Here is a 22,375-nt window from a genome sequence, read left to right on the forward strand (position 1 = left end):
AAGTTCCACAGAAGGGAATGCAGCTCTCAGACTGGAAGAGGTTCCCCAAACCCTGTTTACAACATGGGGGTGGGGTTTAGTCTTTCCTATCAGTCTCCATATAGCACATTGTGGTGAAACGGCTCTCCACTGCGATATTTGGTGGCCGTTTCTAGTTTCCAACAAGCTGGGGACCAAGATTTACAAACAAAATAAAATAGATGCTCATTCCATCCCATGCCAGTCTTACTGTCAGTACAGACTTTCAGGTAAATCAGATGAACAAAGAGTGCTCGGCTCGATGAAGGATGCAAAGGGGAATTTTCTCTTGCAACTCCTGGTTCCTTTGTGTGACAAGTGAATTGCATGTGTGGTTTTTGAATTATGAAAGGACAGATGTTTGAAAAATTGTCTCAATGCTGAAGGGGCAGGTAAATCAGTGGCTACTGCAATAATACCATACAGTATCATTTATCTGAAGGGCTGGGATGTCATTGAAATCTATATCCTATTTCGAAGCTTGTGGACATGATTTTAAGGTACTTCCAGGGGTCAAACTGATGTGGTTCAGACCTTAAATTAAACTGTACTATCTTTAGATGTCGAGAAGAATTACTGTTAACCTCCATTTGTTCTTAAGGGAAAACAACTGTCACAAGTCAGTGAGCAAGTGCATGTTCAGAGTCTGTACAATTGAATTAAAACTGGGCAGTTCCATTTTGTGGGATGGGGTAGAGGGAGTGAAAATATTGCAGCCTGGTGGAAGCAGCTGATGGAGAAGAGGGAAACTGAATTCCGGTGAGTTCTGGTTGAAAAAAAAGAGCCCTGTTTAAATCCATGCATCTTGTCTATCTGTCACAAAGCACTTACCTCTATTCTGTTTTGTGGGAGCACAAATGGATCAAGCCCTGAAAAAATAATGTGCTCTGTGTTTCACATTGGGGATGAAGCTGGATTCTGGGTCTGAAGAAGTCTGTAGTGATGAAGGAGATATTGAGCAATCATATGCTCATCTGTTTTGTCCACAAGAATGTGTACATGTTTTCAGGTGGAATATAAACTACTAATACAAGGACTGCTTCTGTGCCATCATGTTTTTCAGCTTCAGTTCAGTGGGTAATGGAGAGTGAACTTTCTCCCATAAGATGACTGCACATTTTGGGATATACTTCCATAATGTGCCCAGTCATATAACTTAATTATTTCCCTCACTGAAGGTGCTGACTCTAATTTTGCACACCTGATGTTTTATTTGTCCTGTAGAATATGTCCTTGTATGGCTGACTATGTGGCTCACAATTTCAAATTACCATACTTTAGCCAAGCTTGCATTGCAGCTTCTTTTTGAACAACAAACAAGAGCTGAAACATGGTTTTCATAATTTTACAATTACTGAACTAGTCTACCTAATTTGGTATAATATGGGAGTGGGGAATGTGACTAGAAGGTTGCTTCTGTAATTTAATATTTATTGCAAAGTTCTGCACTTTCAAAGTGCTACATAAATAATCAGTAGGATTTTTTTTTTTTTAGTTTAGATGGCATGATGCCATCCCAGATTCATGAAAGACAGAAGATTAATGACCTTATCTTTGATGTCCAGGAGCTGTATTTCAAAATGTGATGTATTCTAGCTTGGTGTCTGTCTCACATACAAATATACTTGGCCTTTTAAGATATATTTTTTGTCCTTTACCCTGTAAACAAGTTTCATAAATTACGATCTATTTAGTGACATTGTACCAAATAATTTTTCTATTATGAAAACGCTCTGTGAGTTGCCTTCATCAATCACTAACTCCATTAGACTTGCCCCCCTTCATTTCTTGTTCCAACTATACATAGTCTTTCCCTTTCTCCCCCTCGCTCTTTCTCTTGAACAGTCTTTCATGCAAGCACACACACACAATTGATTTTAAACTATATCCCTTCCCCCAAATTTGAGAAGTAGTTTGGTAGATATCCTGGGAGTCTTGCTCAAGGCTAAACTGAAGAAGACCCACTTTTGTGCTTTCTACATTTTATTTGTATTTGTTTAAGGATATTTACATACCGCTTTTAAGGCAAACCTCACAAAGCAGTTTATATAAGATTATTGTAACAATAAACATCAATGTCTTTTAAAATTAGCTGCAGTGAAAGAAACCTGGCTTGTTTTCTAGAAGAAGCTGGTAGTGCTTTTTCTCCCATCCCATTCCTTCAGGGCAATGCGTCCACTCGAGCTTTCTTCTCCGCTCCTCTCAGGTGGCTATTTCTGGACATTTTAATTTATTTGTTCGAGACAGTGCCAGATTTACATATAAGCTAAAAAATATCTCTCTTGGGGGCCCCCCAAAGCCGATCCAGCAAAAGATGCCAAGTTATAGGACACCATAGCTGCAATCCTCAGCACAATTCCAATAATATTTCTGAATCTGAGTCTATGCATGCAGCAGAATACTGTGGTAAAGTCGAGACCTGGAAGAAGGTTCAGTGCCAATTAAAATTGGAGCTAGAACCACTTTTGGATGTTCTCCCATGTTAAAAAAGCCACACCCCAAAATAAACACTTCCTTGCCAGAAGAATACTAGCATAGAAGGGGGAAAGGTTCAAGCCAGTCATCTAGCTGCTCTCTTTGTTTTCTACCTACAGGGAGAGATTTGGGGTGGGGACTGCGACCAGTGACAATAGAATGCCTACGTTTTTCTGATAAATTCAGAATGCTAGTGAGATCATTGGTGGTACCACTATTGCTCTTAAAACTGGTTAATTGTTGCTACAATTCTATTGTTAAGTTGACAACAGTTATGAAAGAAGTGCAGATTAGCCATACTTAGTCAGTGCTGGCAGTGATGTCTAAAAAAATCCTGATTTTATCTGTTTTGGATACATTATTTATTCCTCTGCACTTTGCTATTTTTCTCATTGTAACAGGTTATTGTCCCATCTATATCAGTAGTCTGAATTTTCAAAGACAAGTTTACCAGTTATGTCATTGTGTTAAGTGCTTTAAAATGACAGCCATACAGTGTGAAGAAAATTTGAAGAAAAGAATATAGATATAGACCGAGAAGTTTAGTCCATCATTCCTATTGTTGTTGAAATTTCAAATGGCATTTGATTTTATCCTGAGCTGTTTATATATAAATCAGTGGTTCTCAATCTTCTTTTCCCATGGGCCACTTCCAAATTACTGCAGGTCTTCGTGAACCACTTATTGGTTGTTGTTTTTCTGCCTGTTGGAGCAGTTGTGCTAACTCCAGGTGGATTTTTAAGTGTATTTTTGCAGGCATATGACAGACCACCTTGTGGACCACTGATAGTCCATTGACTGCAGTTTAAGAACCCCTGGTGTAAATCATACTACAGTGGTGCCTCGCAAGACGAAAATAATCCGTTCCGTGAGTCTCTTCGTCTAGCGGTTTTTTCGTCTTGCGAAGCAACCCTATTAGCGGTTTAGCGCTATTAGCGGTTTAGCAGTTTAGCGGCTAAAAGGCTATTAGCGGCTTAGCGGCTTAGAAAAAGGGGGGAAGCAAAAAAAATCGTAAGACTTGCAAGACGTTTTCGTCTTGCGAAGCAAGCCCATAGGGAAATTCGTCTTGCGAAGCGCATCGAAAAACGGAAAACCCTTTCGTCTAGCGGGTTTTCCGTCTTGCGAGGCATTCGTCTTGCGGGGCACCACTGTATAGCAGAAAGTTTTATACATATGTATATCATAGATTATATTTTTAGTGAACAGAAGGGGCATATGTTTTCTATACGCACACTGGATCTTTGTATTTTAAAGCAAAAACCTGCTGTTTTGATAAGACGCCTATTGATCAAAGCAATTAATATCTGATAATAGCTGAATTGTGCATTTCTTTGGAAAGTTCACTTTTACCATCCTATGTATAATGCTTAGAAGGATTTTATAACCTTCCTCATCTTTTTTCATATCAATAGCGCATGATGAGATCGCAAATGACTGCCACCATTCTCTGAGCAATCATTTGTAACTAGACTCTAATGTACAAATAACGCGTCATTTCTTCTCTATCTTTGATGATAAAAATGGGGTCCCTAATTTACGTTTTTTGTGCTGCCCCCCCTCCGCTCTAAAAATTTGCCACTTTTAAGCAGCACTTTCTTGGTACAAGGAAATAGGTGTGTGATCAAAGATCTTCCCGTTTGCTGACTCATTACTTCATACATGTGAAGATTTGAGCCAGAACTGCTTTTATTATCCTTCTCTGACACAAACAGGATCCATTATTTCCAGAGGGAACCATTTGTGAACTGTGGTTTGGCATGATTATAATATCATTTTTAGCACATTTCACCACCACCAGCCAGCACAAATGCAATGGCTAGTGTTACAAGAAACAAACAAGTGCAATTTCTGTTTTGGTTTTTTAAGCAAATTATCTGTTATTGAGCAGCAGAAAATGTGCTTTCCTACGAATGGGTATGTTATAAAGATAATTATTATTTGGGCACAGAATAAGGTTTCAGAAACCATAAAAGTGCCATCTTTAAAGCATGCCAAACAAAACTGGGTTTATGAGTGGCGTGTGGGAGCTCCCCTTTTCTATCTTCATCACAGGAAAAGGCCAAAATATGGTATCAGTTCTGTGAAACGGGAGAAGATCCTTCAGTGTTACTCAAGAGTATCATGGGCATTTCATCTCGATTAGACTTATTATCAGCCTACCATTCTCAACATGAAGAGGAGTTCATATGGTTGCATTTTAATGAAAGCAACGTAATTTTCACCTCCTGACCACATGGGTCAAAACATAATTATCATTTGTATTTTGCACTTCACCATATTTTCAGTACAGTTCTTGGCTCGAAAAAAAAAAAGCCAAAATGCATCGAAATGTGTACAGTACTTAAAAAAATCCATAATGGGTTTTTTTTTTGTACAGAGTGGTTTTTTAAAAAAATAGATAAATAAATCACTGATTAAGGTGGAAGTCAGAAAGGGAAGAATGCTAAGAATGTATCTTGTGCTCTTGTGATATAGACTTGGTGGGTTGATTCCATGTATTTCTTCAGCTGAAATTAAATGGAAGAAAAGTCGTAGCTCTCTAAATTAAAGGAGCCTTGATCTGAATTTAATCAGCACTTTGAATTGTGCTCACATTAGCAGGCATTACTATATACAGCTACAATGCAGTATATGGATATATTACATGCGACATTCAAATAGCTCGTGAGTCTGAGAAACCTTTATGCCTTGTTTTATATTACAAAAACATTGCCTCTGTCCTCTGTCAATTTAAATATTTTACAAGGCAACTTGTATTTCTCAGAGGCATAAGAGAAGCAATCTATGTCCCTGTGTTAGAGATGGTGCATTGAAAAAGAACCCAATGATTACAAAGCCAGAAGCAAAATGTTTCCCACTTGTTTTTAGTGCCATTTGCATTGGGAAAGCAATTGTAAGCCAGTTTAAGCCATAGGATGCTAATGGTCTCTTCATCATTTTCTTATTAAATGTGCCCTTTCCTTGAGAAAAACAGTTGGCTTGGCTGGGTGTTAAATTGCATGCTGCCTTTTCCCCTACCCCTATTTCGTTATGTTAAAACACCTGAAGGCATTGGCCATTTCATATAAACACTCTGCTGTTGTTTATTTTGCAGGCTCTACCTGAGGGGCAGACAGCATCTTGGGATACAGCCAAAGAAGATGAAAACCGCAATAAGAATAGATATGGCAACATCATCTCCTGTAGGTGCAAATTCAAACTGAACTGAACTTCCTGTGTGTATCTGTAAACATCTAGCTGAGAGAGGGGGTATGTCTGTCAGCGTAACTGTGAAAAAGAATAAGAGCACAGAATTCTGAGCACTCTTAACCTTTCCCGTTTGATAATTTCATGCTCAAGTTTTTTTGTTGCCATTCTCACTCTCTTCCTCTCCACTTTTTCTCCCTTTATCTTTCTAATATTATGGGATTCTTATTTTTCTCAATGAATTGCAGTGCCAGTGCCCTGTCCTTTTTTGCCCTTTCCAAATATAATAGGTTATGTATGAAAACGCATGGGGGAATGGTCTCAGGGCTGAAGGTTCTTTTCCTCTCCATGTAGAACACATATTGTCCTTCATGCAATCATCAACTCTGTTTTTGATTTTTTTGCTGGGTAAACAGACCTGCTGACTGCATTAAATAGCCCTCTGCATGTGCACAGGGCTGTCTTTACATATTCTAAAGAAGTGGTTAGATTTGGGAATATGTCCATCACCACAGGCTATTATTTCTCCTATGCGCTTTTGCAAAAGCCGTACAATATCTGAAAACAGCAGGGATAGGGGGAAATGTGCTTCTAGATGTTGTTGGACTTCAGCTTACACCATGCCTAGCCGGCATAGTCAATGATAATGGATGATGGGAATTTTGGTCTCAACACCCGGACAGTCACAGGTTCACAGACCTAGAAGAGTCTTTCATAACGTGGGTTGTAACCAGCTTAGACACTGAACGAGCAGAACAACTTCCACTTGTGCAACTGAACTTTCCATTCTTCTTCTCTGCCCCACATGCTCTCCACACACACACCCCATTTGCAAATCTGGAGAGAGGGGAGAAGAGGAAAAGCAAAATTTTGTGCAATGACTTCATTAAATACAACCCGAAGAAGAGTTGAAACTCAGTTGTGGCCTTGATTACCGAGAATTGTGGCTTTAGACTAATGGTCAGAAGTTTGTGGGAGACAGAACAATACTTGTTGTTGTTTTTTCCTTCAGTGCTCCTATTTTCCTTCAATGCTCCTATTTTCAAGCCTTTTCCTGACCTTTAATTGACACAGATTCTTTCTTTGAACCAAAACCTGAAGCATTCGTCTTCATGGCTTTACACGACAGGGAGCGCCAAGGGGCTAAATGTACACATACTTTCTCATTTTATCTCCTTTCACCATTTGTTGGCATTATCTATACATATTGGAAGCTATTGCTTGTGACAAACACTTCTAGCTCCGGTGCTCTTCACTCCTAAAAGTGCCTGGGCCTTAAGGGACAGGTTTATCACCTTGCTTACAGATAAATGGCGAGCACAAAATCTCTAGGTACTAATCACATCGGCTACTTCGTCTTCCTTGCTGTGGATTCTGACTGAGGAAGCACGGGGCATCTGCAAATACCAGGTGGAACGTAATGATCCTCAAGCAATAAACTTAGGTGAATTCACCAGGGAGGAATCAAATCCAAGAAGAATTGAAAAGTTAAGAACTCGAAAGCAGCGAAAAGGAAACTTAGGCCAAGAGGAAAACTATTAGGTTCCCTCCTGTACTGGGCTGCTGTGCCTTTCTTTTGTTGTTGTTTAGTCGTTTAGTTGTGTCCGACTAATGGAAATAATAATAATAATAATAATAATAATAATAATAATAATAATAATAATAATAATAATATTTATTTATACCCCGCCCTCCCCAGCCAAGGCTGGGCTCAGGGCGGCTAACAAGCAATAATAAAAACAGGAAAGGAGAATTCTACCTGGTGCAGCTTGCACCACACTTGCAAAATATATTTATTCCTACAAACGATTAGTTTTTCATGCTGAATTTGGTGACTCTAGTACTGAAGCATTCTGTGCAGCATTGCCACACCCTCCAACACTTCTCTGATTAAAATAGGGACATCCCATTCCATAATGATAATTTTAATATTTATACTCTACACATCTTTCTGGGTTGCCCCAGCCACTCTGGGCGGCTTCCAACATATTTAAAAATTATAATAAAAAAATAAACATTTAAAAACTTCCATATACAGGATTGCCTTCAGATGGCATGGGGGTCAGATAACTCCATACCCTCCAACATTTCTCCGATGAAAATAGGGACATCCTAAGGAAAAGTAGGACATTCCAGGATCACATCAGAAACTGGGATGGCTTCTCTAAATCAAGGATGTCCCTGGAAAATAGTAACACTTGGAGAGTCTGCATTACTAGCAGGCTCAATCCTTAAATGGGACTGGTCCTATTCACATTGAGTTCCACATACTCAGTGGAGCACAACATTGCTTTCAATTGCAGGATTTATCTGGCTTTCACAAAAGACACTTCCTCGCTCCCTTAATTATAAAACATTTCTATATAGCATTTACGTTTTTTAGAACTGCTGCAGTGATTGATGATCCTGAGTTTGTGATCTCGAGAATTTGTTGTGCATGTGCAATAAGGCTTCCTATCAGCAGCACCACAACAACACACAGCTTCACAAGCAGCACCTGAAACTTCTCTAAAACACAGAAAATGCCCTCATAGCAAATTTCAAAAAAGCTAATAATAATAATAATAATTTTATTATTTATACCCCGCCCATCTGGCTGGGTTTCCAGTGAACAATCGGAATAACAAAAGGAACAACAATGATAACAACAATACTATTGCAGCTATTTGCAAGTTAGGATTAGTGGTACAAGGCTGAAGAGCAAAGTGGAAGATACACATATCTAGCAGTTGGTGTGATGATTGAACAGTCTTTTCGCATGTGTCATTTTTCAGTATCTCAACCTCTTTTCTGTTCCCGCTATTCCACTGACAATCATCCGTTATTAATAATACATAAACGCCTTGCAGCCTATATATGTATCTTCCCAACACCTTCCAAACAGATAGAAATATAAACTTTAAAAGATAAGTTATGCTGTTAGTCTTAACCAAGCATAGCCCACTAAAAAGATGAATAAAATAAAAGGCCTCATTACCTTCTGAAGGTTGAGCTGTGGTCGTTTATATTTCTTAGCCTTGCTTTCAAAGCAAAGGGTTCTCCCGTGCCATTCACACTTTTGAGCAAAAGAACTCCGCATGGGAGATAAAACATTGTGAATGTTGCAATGTTCAGTCACTTGGCAACAAAATTAACCACCCAGAACTGTTAAAAACCAAACAGGACACAAACATTTGAAAATCTTCATCATTGTCAGAATTGTTTTCTAAGTTCAGGATAGCATCTTAAATAATCTCACAAATGTTTTCCCCAGAGTTACAGATTTCCACTTGTCTCACCATAAAGCTACAGCTCTCCATCCATATATAAATCCCTATTAACAATTTATTTATCCACCCTGGCATTCTGATGCTTTCTTTCTCCCTTTCTAGTCTCTCTTGTATCCCATCTTCTGCATAGTAGCTCAGGAGCCAAAGTCTTTTTTTTTTAATTAAAAAAACCACTCAGCACACCACATCATTGCAGATGCATGAACAAATGAGTTCTAATAATCAGCCTATGGAAAAAACCTGAATCCTAATAATTTTCATCTATCTTCATTGTGCTATAAATTATCTTCCCAGCTCTATATCTACCTCATTTAACAACAAGTGTTTTAGCTTGCACCAAGCAGGCTGTTTATATAAAAAAACAGAAAAACAAAACTAAAAATACGGAATATCCCTAGCCTGCCTAGAGATAATTCTTATGCAAAAAAGTTTGCTTTTTGTGTCTGATTCAACTGCTTTTCTGCAATGATTCAGCTGTGCAATGTTACAAAAAGATGTTACAAAAGGTGCTAGTTTTTCAGAACTTCTTGAAGGAAATACTAAGGCCAAGCAGTGTGTTAATTAGATCAGAAATCATACTAAGGGTGTCTGAGAAATGCGAATTTTATGAGTTCAAATAAATAACAGACAAGCTTCTGAATAACTCAGAAAGGCATTGAGTTGAAGCAATGTGCATTTAGTAGTTGAAGAAACATCAGTTAGTGTTGAAAATCCTTTCACCCTGAATTTTCTATGTTCTTTCTTCTTTCTGCTGTTCCTGTTTTCTTTGATACATATGTTCCTGCCTTCAAGTAACAAAACAACATATTTTCTTTGATTATTTTCAGATGATCACTCCAGAGTGAGACTGCAATTGCTGGAAGGAGATCCCCATTCAGACTACATAAATGCCAACTATATAGATGTAAGTGCTATGGAAACTTTTAAGGATCTTAATAGTGGGTGGGTGGAGTAAGTGAGATGATAATGTTTGTTTTTGGATCAATGCCTTGAAGTAAAATAGAATTTGGAGCCTCCAAGAATTTTTTTCACAAGCTGTAACTTTTCAGTCCCACCTGAAATAATCCTTTGAAATGCTTGCAACATTCCGAAATGCACAATGATTTTATCAAAGCCCCAGCCCTGTGCAGATGTAGTGAGTTCCTGATCTCCTGACCAGGATGATTAGATCAGAAACAAGCTCCTTTCTGTTGCGTCTCTTGTATCTATTTGTTCTCTATAACTAGCACATGCAAAGTGTGAACTGACATAGTAGTCATTTTGTCTAATGGAAAGCAGGAGACAATGGGAGATTGTGATTTACAGTGCAATGATCCTGCCTCACGTTATTTGTTTTAGGAAAGAGGAAGCAGCCAGACCAGGTTAGATTATTTGTTCAACTAGGTTGGTATTGTTTAGTCTGAAAGGCAGCAACTCTAGGGTCTCAAACAGGTTTTTTGTTGGGGGGTTTTGAGATTACCTGTCAGCTTATCATTTTTAAATGGAACAAGGCCATAGCTTAGTGGTAGAGCACATGCTTTCCACGTAGAAATCCAGGTTCAGTCCTTGTGTAGCACCCTGCTTGTGGTTAACGCTTAGCTGGAATGAAATATTCAACGCAGCAATAGAGAAATTAAAATAATTATTTATTTGTCAGACAAATAAATGAGAGGCACAGTGGTATATGGTTACCAAGCTCTGGCCTGCCTCCTGCCATTATGGCCAGCCCTTATATTCCCTTAATCCAGCCCCCTTTGCTCCTCCTTTGGCTGCCTCTGTCCAATCAGCCTGGTTGAAATTCCTATTGGCTGCCTGCTAGGACCAATCGTAAAAGATACACCCATATCCTCCTGTCCTTATATGGAACACAAAGAGCTATATATTGTTACATCTATAAATGACAAATAAGTAGTAATATATCTTACATGTGTCTCAACAAGGAATCTTAATTACCAGATCACCTTTGCCCCCTTACCATTAACCTCTACAAGGCACCTTAATTACCAGATAACCTTTTGCCCTAGACAAGGCGCCTTAACTAACATTTCACCTTTTGCCCTATTGCCCTATTCACTCCAAAACAGATGGTGGCTAATCTTATCTTAAACAGAGATCTTGAGTTCACCTTCTCACACACAGTTATGAAAGATCTCCTTCTTTGGAGCCATATGTCAGGAGTGCTCTGATGGTGTTTCCTGCCTGGCAGGGGGCTGGGCTCAATGGCCCCTGTGGTCTATTCCAACTCTAGGACTCTATGATTCTATGAAATAAGAATCTAACATCTAAATTTGTTACTTTCTAAATCCTTTGCATAGTTACATTTAAGCTAATATATTTAATACATAACATATATAGCTTTTTAAAAGGAAAAGAAATCTTTGCAGAGTAAAAGGATCTCAATTTAAAAAGAAACAAGGAACAGCTTTTAAAACGCTTCCCAAAATACCAGCCAGCCAGATGCTTAGCCTTTTTGACCTTTAGGCAAATGACTCTTTGTATATTGAGAGGCCGAATGGCAAAACCTTACTATTTACCTACCACTTTTACAACTTAGTTGTACTCTACAGCATGCAAGGTCAGTGACCTGCTTCTCAGCCTTTTTATGACCGCAATAAACCAATAAACCAAAGGGGCCCTCTTTAAGATGAGCACATCTGCCGATGCACTCACTGCCTGGCATGAGAGATGCTGCCTGGCATGAGAGATACAGATATTTTAAAATATATATTAAGCTCATTTTAAGAATACAGGTATCTGATCAAAATATAAGCCTTGATTAAAATGCAGACTATGAACAGATGCCTCACTTGTTATTACTATATTTAAAAAATCAGGTAACAAGTGATGGGAAAGAGCTCTTCTTGAACCCATAGAACAAGTGTGGAGAACCTTTGGCCCTCCAGATATTGCTGAACTACAAATCCCATATTCATCACCTTCATCATCTATTAAATTTGTATACCTCCCTTCATTTGAAGATCACAGGATGGTTCACAACATAAAAATACAAAATGAGAACACAAAATACATGATAAAAAAACAAACCAAACCAAAAACTCACCTCCTACAAAGACATTTTAAAAGGCCATAGCATGTTTAATTAGCCCAAGGCATGGTTATAAAGAAATATTTTTTGCCTGGCACCTAAGGATGTGTAGGGGATGCGGGTGGCGCTGTGGGTAAAACCTCAGCGCCTAGGATTTGCCGATCGTATGGTCGGCGGTTCGAATCCCCACGGCGGGGTGAGCTCCCATCATTCGGTCCCAGCTCCTGCGCACCTAGCAGTTCGAAAGCACCCTTAAGTGCAAGTAGATAAATAGGTACCGCTTTATAGCGGGAAGGTAAACGGCGTTTCTGTGTGCTGCGCTGGTGCAGGCTCACAAGAGCAGCTTCGTCACGCTGGCCACATGACCCGGAAGTGTCTTCGGACAGCGCTGGACCCTGGCCTCTTAAGCGAGATGGGCGCACAACCCCAGAGTCGGTCACGACTGGCCCGTACGGGCAGGGGTACCTTTACCTTTAAGGATGTGTAATGAAGGCACCAGGTGAGCCTCCCTGGAAAGAGCATTCCACAAATGGGGAGCCTCTGCAGAAAAGGCCCCTTCTCATGTGGCTGCCCTCTGGCCTCTCATGGAGTGGGCACATAAAGAAGGGCCTCAGAAGATGATTGTAGGGTCCAGGTTAGTGCATATGGAGAGAGGCAGTCCATGAGGTATTGTAGCCCTGAGCCATTTAAGGCTTGAATAGGGCCCACAAACTAATTGGCAGCCAGTGCAGTAGGGCTAGGATTGGTGTTATATGCTCAAACCACCTTCCCCCAGTGAGGAACTTGGCCCCTGAATTCTGCACCAGTTGAAATTTCCAAACCATCTCCAGCGGCAGCCGCATGTATAATGGGGTGCAGTAATCTAACCTAGTGGTTACCAGAGCATATACGACATAAGTTAGGCTATCCCTGCCCATATAGGGGTGCAGCTGGGTCACCAGCTGAAGCTGATGAAACCAGAAGTACCTCTAAGCTATGTACCTGCTCCTTCAGAGGTGTGTAACCCCATCAAGAGCAGGCAGCCTCCCATCCAATCCCATCCAATCCCGTTTAACAGTGCCTCTGCCTTATTGGGACTGAGCTTTAGTTTGTTGGCTCTTCTCTAGTCCATTAACAAGGCAAGACACTAGTCCAGCACTTCCACTGCCTCACCTGCAGATGTAAAGGAGAAATAGAGTTGTGTGTCATCCGCATACTGCTGAGCACATGCCTTCAGACCCCTGGCCATTGGTCATGCTTGCTGGGAATGATGGGAGTTGTAGACCAGCAACAACTGAAGGGCCACAGGTTCTCCATAGCTGCTCTATAAAACAACTTTCTGTGTTCATATGATTAAACCTGGAACTTGTATTCTAGGCATATGCCCGATTGTCGAGCAATGTTCCAAACACTACAGAGACAAGAACAACTCTGTGTCTAATATGATGTCTAGTTTGGCTTTGAACTCAATGGGACTTTTCTACCGAGAAACAGGTTTTGTGTTTGGGTTGTTCAGTTGAGTGGAAGTGTCCCTCTGCTCACCTCTGTCGATTTCACAGCCATCAGATGTCCTGGGCTTGACACAGACCTGATCACTGCACCGTCCTGGCACTGAAATTAGGCTCAGTTATTTGCTCCCCTCTAACTACCACTGCAGTTGCAGAGAATTGCAGGGCTATGGGATGTTGGGGGTGGGGTGTGGGTGGGGAGTTTGGCTTGTGCCCTAAGTGTACAAAGTAGTGCAGTTTAGTATTTTGAAGCACAGGACATGTAACTACTTGTATGCATCCTGATAATGTATAGCAATGGAAAGAAGGATGCAGACATCGTTTTGAACACTTTCCATCTCATTAATAGAGAGCTGTGGATTCATGACTAAATGGAAAATGTATTAAGCAAAGTATTTAATAGCAGTCCTGTTTCTAATGTAAGTCTCTTTAATCCTTAATGATATCACAATATTTTAAAGAGATCCTTCAATTAAGGGAAAGGAAAAACATATTTAATATAGAGCAACCCACACAGTTTTAAAAATCACTGATGCCTGAGTCAGTTTTGACAAGAAACAGATGTGTTGTTTTCAGATGAGGGGACACAGATTTCTCCATGTTCAATCTATTAATGACTAAGTAAGTAAGTCTTCCTAAAGTGAAAGCAGTTTTAATAGAAAATATGAAAATGGGAGCCCTAGCTTTCATCTTTGCAAGGTCACATGGGGTGATATTCCCTACTGGTCCTACTCAGAGTAGACCCTTTGAAGTTAATCGGCATAAGTAACTTAGGATCATTAATGTCAGGAGGTCTACTCTGAGTAGGACTTGCTTGAATAAAACCATTCTCCCCTCCCTTTCTTGCTTTTGAAATATAAATGGTTTCAGAATTTTCATGACAGTAAGAAACATTGAAGCAGTTCCTGTGATGAGTTTACTGAATCATCCATGATACCGTGTGCTTTGGCAGCCTCATTTGAAGGCCAACAGATAGATGGTAAAGTGGGAAGCGCGTCAGCAGTAGAGATGCTGGTGAATCTTGCTCCATCCCAGCTCAGCGTTGACCTTTGGGAGCCTGTATGTCTCACCTTAAAGGGCCATAAATTGTACTTCACCTGAGATTTAGAAGCTAGAGATTAATTCCCAGTTTACCTGCTTTTCCTACCCTCCCACAACACTCTGTCCCCCAATCCCCATCCCTCCCTTACAATTAAACCACATTTACAGGGCAATTACAAGCATCATTGGTGCTCTGACCATAGACAGACGGTTCTCCTATCTCTGGCACCTGGAGCTCTATGTAGAAATGAACCACAATGCAGTGTTCCTGTATTTCTTGGAAAATGTCATTTACACTGTATAGTAGCATGCACAATGCTCCAGGTATCTAAGGAGGGAGAGAATTCCCCGCTTCCCTCTCCCCACCGCAGAGCACTACTTCTCTTTCAGATGAGCATTGATATGCATGGTACCAAGCAAGCTTCTAAGCTTATAGATGCATATCTGAAGTGCCCCTGAGATGGGAGCCTACATAATTCCTTTCTTTTGTTTTCTTTGCAGGGTTACCATCGGCCTCACCATTACATTGCAACTCAAGGCAAGTATAGCGAAACCACTCAGTTGTCCAAATGACATGGTATAAACATTTGAAAATAAATACATAATAATTGACCTAAAGATTTCTAGAAGTGACCTGTTGAGATTAATCAGTAATAAAGGCACATTCACAATTCTAGGTTTCTGCATTGATTAATGTATTTTTTAATAAAATAAAATCTGAATGGATGGCTAGTGGATGAATGGTGTTCATATTTGTGCAAATGTCTGTGGTAGAAAGACAGAATAAATAGATGATGAGTGGTGTCTCAGAGAGAAAACTGGTGTCCCTGCCTACTTTGACTTTGCCCATTCTTCGGCTTTGACCCTGACATGACCAGCTCCGATCGCACTGGTCATCAATGTCTGTGGCCCTTCACTTTTGTTTAATTGAAAAAATGAATTCCTGGTGTACACAAGCAGATCTCCCTCTTTTGCTAGGTCAATCTACAATAGCAGTGAGCACTGTTTTCTCCTGCCAGTGGTAATGATCTGTCTGCTCCCAATGTAGATATTTATTTTCCCCTTGTTTTGGAGGTAGATCTTCACTCACCCCTTCTTCCCTGGTGGGTGGTTCACCTCAGGTGTCAACATTTCTTGGGCTGGCCCTGGATTACTCTCAAATGAGTATAACAGATGTGGGGAACGTGTGGCCCTTCAGATGTTGCTGCACCCCAACTCACATCAAACCCAACCAGCATGGTCAATGGTCAAGGATGATGGAATTTATAATCCAGCAACATCTGAAGGAGCCCATGTTCTCCTTCCGTGTTATACAGATTATATATTCATATAACAGATCAATGCAGCTACTGTTCTGGAAAGCAATTCCTTTCTGACTTTAGTACGTTATGTGTCAGAAGCACGGACCACTGGGGGAGGCAAGCTTATTTGCCTCAAGCCTAGAAAAGATTATTTTTTATCAAATAAAATAGTGCCTCTTTCAATTGTTCTGAGACTACATAAAAAGAGGGAAAGTGGACTTTCAAAAGACAGGAGACATAAGGAGGAAATAAACAATCTGATGGGATGAAGAAATGGACAACTTGAGGAGGCATCAAAGGCCACACTGAGATGGGGGCCATAGGTTGCCCATCTGAGATCTACAAGAAATGAAATGATACAAAATCTCAGAGCTTGAAGGATAATTTGTCTTCTGCTACAGAAGCACACACTGTATCATAACTGGAAGATGGCAGAAAAAGCCTGTTTGGTTTATGTCACTCCAGAAAGCAGAGACTAAAGAGATTGGTATCCCTGCAGCCTACACATGAGAAAAGTTTTAAAGCTCCAAGAGGCAGGCTGATAAAGCTGAGTAGAGACTATAGATTTTTGAAGACTCTTTAATGTGGTGTGATAGATCTTTCGCTGCCCACTGCTATATACATTCAATAAACAACAAGAGCTGTTTCTGATCAGAGGCCACAACGGGGAAAAGAAAATGAATATGTATACTCACGGGCACCAGGAGTTCTTACTACCTTCAAGTCTCCAAAAATCTATCTTTTATACATTTGCTGAAAAGGAGCAATCTACAAAAATATACCTGAATTTCTCGGGCTGTTATTGGAGTGGGTGATTCATTTTTATTACAAACTGAACTTCTAGTGAGCCCATTCAAGGGGACCCACAATGTTGCTTTTGATTAAGGAAAATAATCCAACTTTTTGCCTTTGATTTGAACAACAGGAAGCCCTTTTCAAGCCACAATATTCTTAGCACTACGTTTCAGTACTGTTAACGATACTTTCAAAAATAAAGTAATGCAGGACAAAGTCATAAATATGAAAAGAAGCATCTAGCAACATATCCAAGGGGAGGCAGCTTTCTGTTAAATGCCACACATTTTAATAATTAAACAACAATTAAGTTGTGACCCAGAAGTGTTAGGTTGATTCCAATGAAGTCTTTGTACAAGTGGAATGACTTCTGTTCATGCAATAGAAGACCTCACCTCACCCAATTTCACCTCACACATGCTCAATATGTTCTGGAGAGCCCCCAACCTTTTGGAGCAGATTTGAGAGAGACAAGGTGGAAAGAAATGGAAGGAAAGTGATGAGCACTGACTTTGTTGGATTGAACCCACTATCACCAAAAATCTCATCAAGTAACTTGGGATTCTAGCCCTCATGTTTATCTAGTAATTACCCTTCCCAGGCCCAGCACTGTAGATTTTATTTTGAGTTGTGTCTTCACTTCCTTCTTCATTTGTCTCCTCCATGGCTCCAAATTGAGCTACCAGTGTATCATTTTACATTCTGATCACTTCGATGATTTAAAAGTTTTGTCACTCAAGAAAACACACAGGCAGTCCAGTCCACGCTTTAGGAGGTTTGGCCTTTCAGCTGCGGTGGAGAAAGAAATGGATTGTGCTGCAATCAGCACATGGATGTGCATTCTCTCTCACACACTTCTTTTCACCCTCAGGACCAATGCAAGAGACGGTCAAGGATTTTTGGAGAATGATCTGGCAGGAGAACTCTGCAAGCGTAGTCATGGTCACGAACCTGGTGGAAGTTGGCAGGGTAGGATGACGATTGTTCAAAGCAAATGTGGGGACAGATCTTTGTCTCCTCCCACTTTGACAGATGGACAGGGCAGCCAATATATCAAAGCGTTGACCTGCAAGGTGGGGGGGAAGGGTCTCCTTCGCTGGAGGTTTTTAAACAGAAGTTGGATGGCCATCTGTCAGGGATTCTTTAGCTGTGATTCCTACATTGCAGGGGTTGGATAAGATGACTCTTGGGGTCCTTGCCAACCTATGGTTCTATTTGTAGCCATACATAATGTGCTAGCATTCAGTTTGTGATCTTTATTGTCATAGGTGAAGTGTGTCAGATACTGGCCTGATGATACAGAAGTCTATGGAGATATTAAAGTCACCCTAATTGAAACAGAGCCATTGGCAGAATATATCATACGCACTTTTACAGTTCAAAAGGTAAGGACACACTAGCCCTCCCCTCACCAGCAGATTCTTTTTCTTGCCACTAGGTCAAAGCTCTTCGACATTTCGTTCAGATTACTGATGGGTAGCTACGGAGTTGCCAATACTATTTCTAAGTGTACTAGAGACAGCTTAAAGGAGGATAACACTGTCAGTGACAGCTATATTCTACCCAGTGGCGTCGCTATGGGGGGGCGGTGCATTCCAGGTGCCATGTCTAGGGGGGTGACAAGAAGGCACCCTGCGGGGGCTTGTTGAGCAGAAGCAGCCATCGCGCAGCTGTAAGCAGAGGATCCCAGCGCCGGCAAGAAACCACTATGTACAGCACATGTGTGGCATCGCACACATGCACTGTCCATAATGATGCCACACATGTGCTGTACATAGCGGTTTGCCACCGGCTCCGCTCAAGCGCTGTACAGACGGCAGTGGGATCCCTCCAGTGCCGCTACAGCCGCATATAGAGTTCACGTCTGTAGCGGCGATGGAGGGATCCCAGCACCACTTGTACAGCACTGGAGCAGCGCCGCCGGCAAATCGCTGTGTACAGCGCATGTGTGGTGTCACTACATACGACGCATGTGTCGTACGTGGCACGCCACACATGCACCTACGTAGCGATGCCCCGCCCCGGATGTCACGACTCCTTCGTTCGCCCCTGATTCTACCTTCCAGAATCAGAGGCAGCATACCAGTTGCTAGATGGCACAAGCTGGCACAACACCTTTGCCCTTGCATCCTCCTTGTGGGTTTCCCACTGGCCTCTGGTGGGGCCACTGTGGGGAAATAGAACGCTAATCTACATAGGCCTTTAATCAGACAGGGGTCTACTTATTTCTTAAGCATTGTTCCTATATGATCAGAATGGTGATGGTTAACTTTTATTTGTATATCTCAGAGAGGTATAACCTGCTCTCAGATTTAGAAAATGTATACATTTAGGCTTGTGTCCAATGCAGCGCTAAGTAACCATCCCTTTTCTGCAAGGATTTATGCTTACGCAACAAGCCTTTCACTTCTCTCCCACACCTCTAATATGTTATGGGAGTTTCCCCAGCCATTTTAAAGCAGATTTGGAGAGGACACAGGACACATGGAGAGAGGAGAAGAGAAGCCATGTTGCACGAGTGTATACCTTTGCACTGATGCGACAGTTACTTAGTGCTGCATTAGATACTAGCCTCCCGCTTTGTTCATTTTATACATTTCAATTAATTCAAGACAATAATATATTTTAGAAGCACAAGTACACACAACACCAAAGAGCAGAAGAGAAACTTAAAAACAGAATTAAATTAGTGAAAACATTAAAAGAGTAGATAAAAAGGAAGACCACTGCCATTTCCACTATGTTAGGATTTTCTGAATTGTTATTCCTCATTTCACTTCTGTTATTAATTGGGAATGTAGCCTAACTGAATATGGTTCCCCATTGAAAGGCAGGGAGGCCTGGCATAATTGTGTACCATTTCTACTTTGGAAGGAGTCAGATCCTTTCATAGTCTGTTTTTTAAAAAAAATCCAGCTTGCTGTTGGGTAGGTTGCCAGGCCATTTCTCACTATGGCATAAATGTTCTCCATTCAAAGCTTGGACCAGCTTTCAACATATTTCTGCATGCAAAGGCTTAATCAGCTTGCTAGTGTTCATCTTGTTCCCCACACAAAGCCCTGATTGGACTCAGGCTATTGTGTATCCTTTCCTCTTCTGTGAAATTAACTGTGCAACATCTCCTGCTAAAATGAATTCATCATCACTGGTTGGAAACCTGTTGTTGTCTTAGAGCCATCAAAGTGGCTTTTTCAGTTTTTCTCCTCTACCATGAAAAGTTGTGTATACAAAGTATATATGAAATGTTTTTGGGTGGAATTGGGTTTAAAATGTGACACCATTGTAAAGAAGTGGCTGGTTGGGGTGGGTGGGAAGGGTAGATGGCAGAGAATTGATGGTGGTGGTGATGATGATACTACTATTACAGAAAAAAACACTTGTTTTTTTGTATCCTTCTTAGAAAGGCTACCATGAGATCCGAGAGATCCGCCAATTCCATTTCACCAGCTGGCCAGACCATGGGGTTCCTTGTTATGCCACTGGCCTCTTGGGCTTTGTTCGACAAGTGAAGTTCCTCAATCCACCAGAGGCGGGGCCTATTGTTGTGCACTGCAGGTATGCCTTTAATTCTCTCCCTCACTTCTTTTCATCCATTTCCCTCCTGGTTGTGCTCATTCCCTTGGCCCAGAAGGCACTCCACCACCTTGCCCTAGGGGGTCATGGGAATGAATATTGTGCAGCCCAAATCCCTGCTTTATAACAGGACCCCCCCCCCAAATTTGCTTCATGCATTAGCCTACTGCAGATTAACCCCTATTAGGTAAGTGTGTCACAACCAAATGGGAGAGATGTGTGCTGTCACACAGAAGATGGAGCAAGCTTGTTTTCTCCTGCTCTTGGAGGGTAAGACCCAAACTAATGGATTCAAGTTAACAGAATGGAGATTCCAACTAAACATCAGGAAGAACTTTCTGACGGTAAGAGTGGAATGGACACTTTCAGAAGGTGGTGGACTCTCCTACCTTGGAGGTTTTTAAAGTAGAAGTTGGGTGGCCATCTGTCATGGATGATTTAGTTGCAATTCCTGGGCTAGATGACCCTCTGGGTCACTTCCAACTCTACAATTCTGTGATTTTGTGGTAGCCCCCTGCCTGAGGTAGTTGCTTCAGCCTTCCACATTGGTGGACCATCCTTGATTGCGCTACACATTTCTGAAGTCTTCCACTTGGAGGCTGGGTGGTGGAACTTACCCATAATAAGCTGCAAAGTTTAAAACAGGCATCTTTCCTTTGCAACAGTTATTTTAGAGGGGGACAACTTTTCTTTTCTTTTCAGCCCAAGGGATGTGTTTCCTCATGGGCAACCTTTTGGGGTCTATATGCTTGTGGTGAGTGGGGCCAGGGACAAATGTGGCAGAGCCAGAGGCAGAAGTGGGTGGAGCAGTGGATGTGAATCTTCCCTCTGTATGCAAGATCATTCCAGCCATACAAGACCCAGATTTATCTTCACACACACATTTCTCCGTCCTCATAAGCAAATGGCATTACCACAAGTTCAACAACACATTGCAGCCAGGCGAAACTCTCAAGGAGTGCACACAGTAAAGCCAAGGAGGAGGGTGGATGGCATGGAGAAAGTCTCAAGGGCTGGAATGAATGGTCTGGTGGGTCATATTATTTCCCCAGGCCTGATGTTCCTCATCCCTATTTCAAAGCATGTCGATAGCTAGCTGCTGGTTCAGGTCATGCCCCTAGTGGCACTGATGAACCCGAACATTTGATTCCTTTTCTTTTTAATTTTAGTGATCAAATGACATTCCCTCCTTTTAAAAATTTAAATGACTAGCCCAAAGTAGTAATTACTAAATTTTCCCTAATGCTTCCTTGGACAGTATTACTGTCATTCAGTATTTATGAAGTGCAGGGTTCCTCTAAATATAGAAATCTTACAGCTATTTGTTATAATTTTGAATTGCAGGAAGAGAGTTAACGTTAGGGAAGGGCCATTTATTCACTAAGATTATTCATATTATTCCTTCCCAGCTGTCGATTGATCTGGGCCATTGATTCATTGCCATTAATGTTTCTCTGCTTTGCCCATACTTCCTGCATCTGAAATTTCTCATGCCTTTAGGAAAAAGAGAAAGACTTTCTAGTTTCTTCTGCTCTTTACAGATTGGGAGAAGGGAGATCTGTGATAAGGCTTGTATTTAGAGCCTAAACATTTGTTCATCCAAACCTGAGCTTTTGTGCCTGGGACAAGTAGCTGGTAGATGTTACTGGGACCTGTTGATGGTCCTGTGGATCAATGAAGGGTAGAGGTGGTAGCTGAGGGGTACAGCAGTCACCACTGTGGAAATATGTGCTTGCTAGCAAACTTTTCTTTTCCTGGGGTGAATACTCAATCAGCCACTGAGTGCTTGCCCAGTATTGACTGAGGTGCAGCCACCACCACCTCCCAGCTACTACTGGTGCCACTTGCCAGGACTGATTGTCCCATAACAGCAGCCAGCGAATCCTATGAGTGGCCTTCTTCACCAGCCAGTAATAAGTAGCTACTTCAGCACCACTTCACTTCAGCACCATATTCAAGGCTCTGTCTCAAAATCTGGTTTTCAGAAGCTCGTGTCTTGAAGACTGGAATTAATATCAGATAGAGCATCCTGGGTAATGGCAGATCACATCACCCTCATCACAAAAAGGCAAACTACCAGAGAGCCAGAATCCTCACAATATGTTAGTGCACTGCATGTCTTCAGATGATAGGTTTCTACATTTCAGTTAGAAGGTTTAGAAATTCCTCCCCACAGCGGGGAAGAAACAAATGCCTGCGAATACA

General features: G+C 41.2%; 1 protein-coding gene across 17 annotated transcripts in view; it reads left to right on the forward strand.

Moving 5' to 3' along the window:
- The window catches only part of PTPRT (protein tyrosine phosphatase receptor type T), a 592,781-nt gene that overhangs the window by 551,063 nt on the left and 19,343 nt on the right, over window positions 1-22,375 (forward strand). For all 17 annotated transcript variants that reach the window (XM_083507878.1, XM_083507892.1, XM_083507888.1 and 14 more), the window contains 6 exons: window positions 5,588-5,675; window positions 9,776-9,852; window positions 15,003-15,039; window positions 17,469-17,566; window positions 17,866-17,982; window positions 19,998-20,152. In XM_083507878.1, coding sequence (XP_083364004.1) covers window positions 5,588-5,675; window positions 9,776-9,852; window positions 15,003-15,039; window positions 17,469-17,566; window positions 17,866-17,982; window positions 19,998-20,152 — 572 coding nt within the window. The remainder of the gene's footprint in view (window positions 1-5,587; window positions 5,676-9,775; window positions 9,853-15,002; window positions 15,040-17,468; window positions 17,567-17,865; window positions 17,983-19,997; window positions 20,153-22,375) is intronic.

The sequence above is a fragment of the Podarcis liolepis genome, assembly GCF_965112155.1.
Source record: "Podarcis liolepis genome assembly, chromosome: 6".
NCBI classification, from domain to species: domain Eukaryota; kingdom Metazoa; phylum Chordata; class Lepidosauria; order Squamata; family Lacertidae; genus Podarcis; species Podarcis liolepis.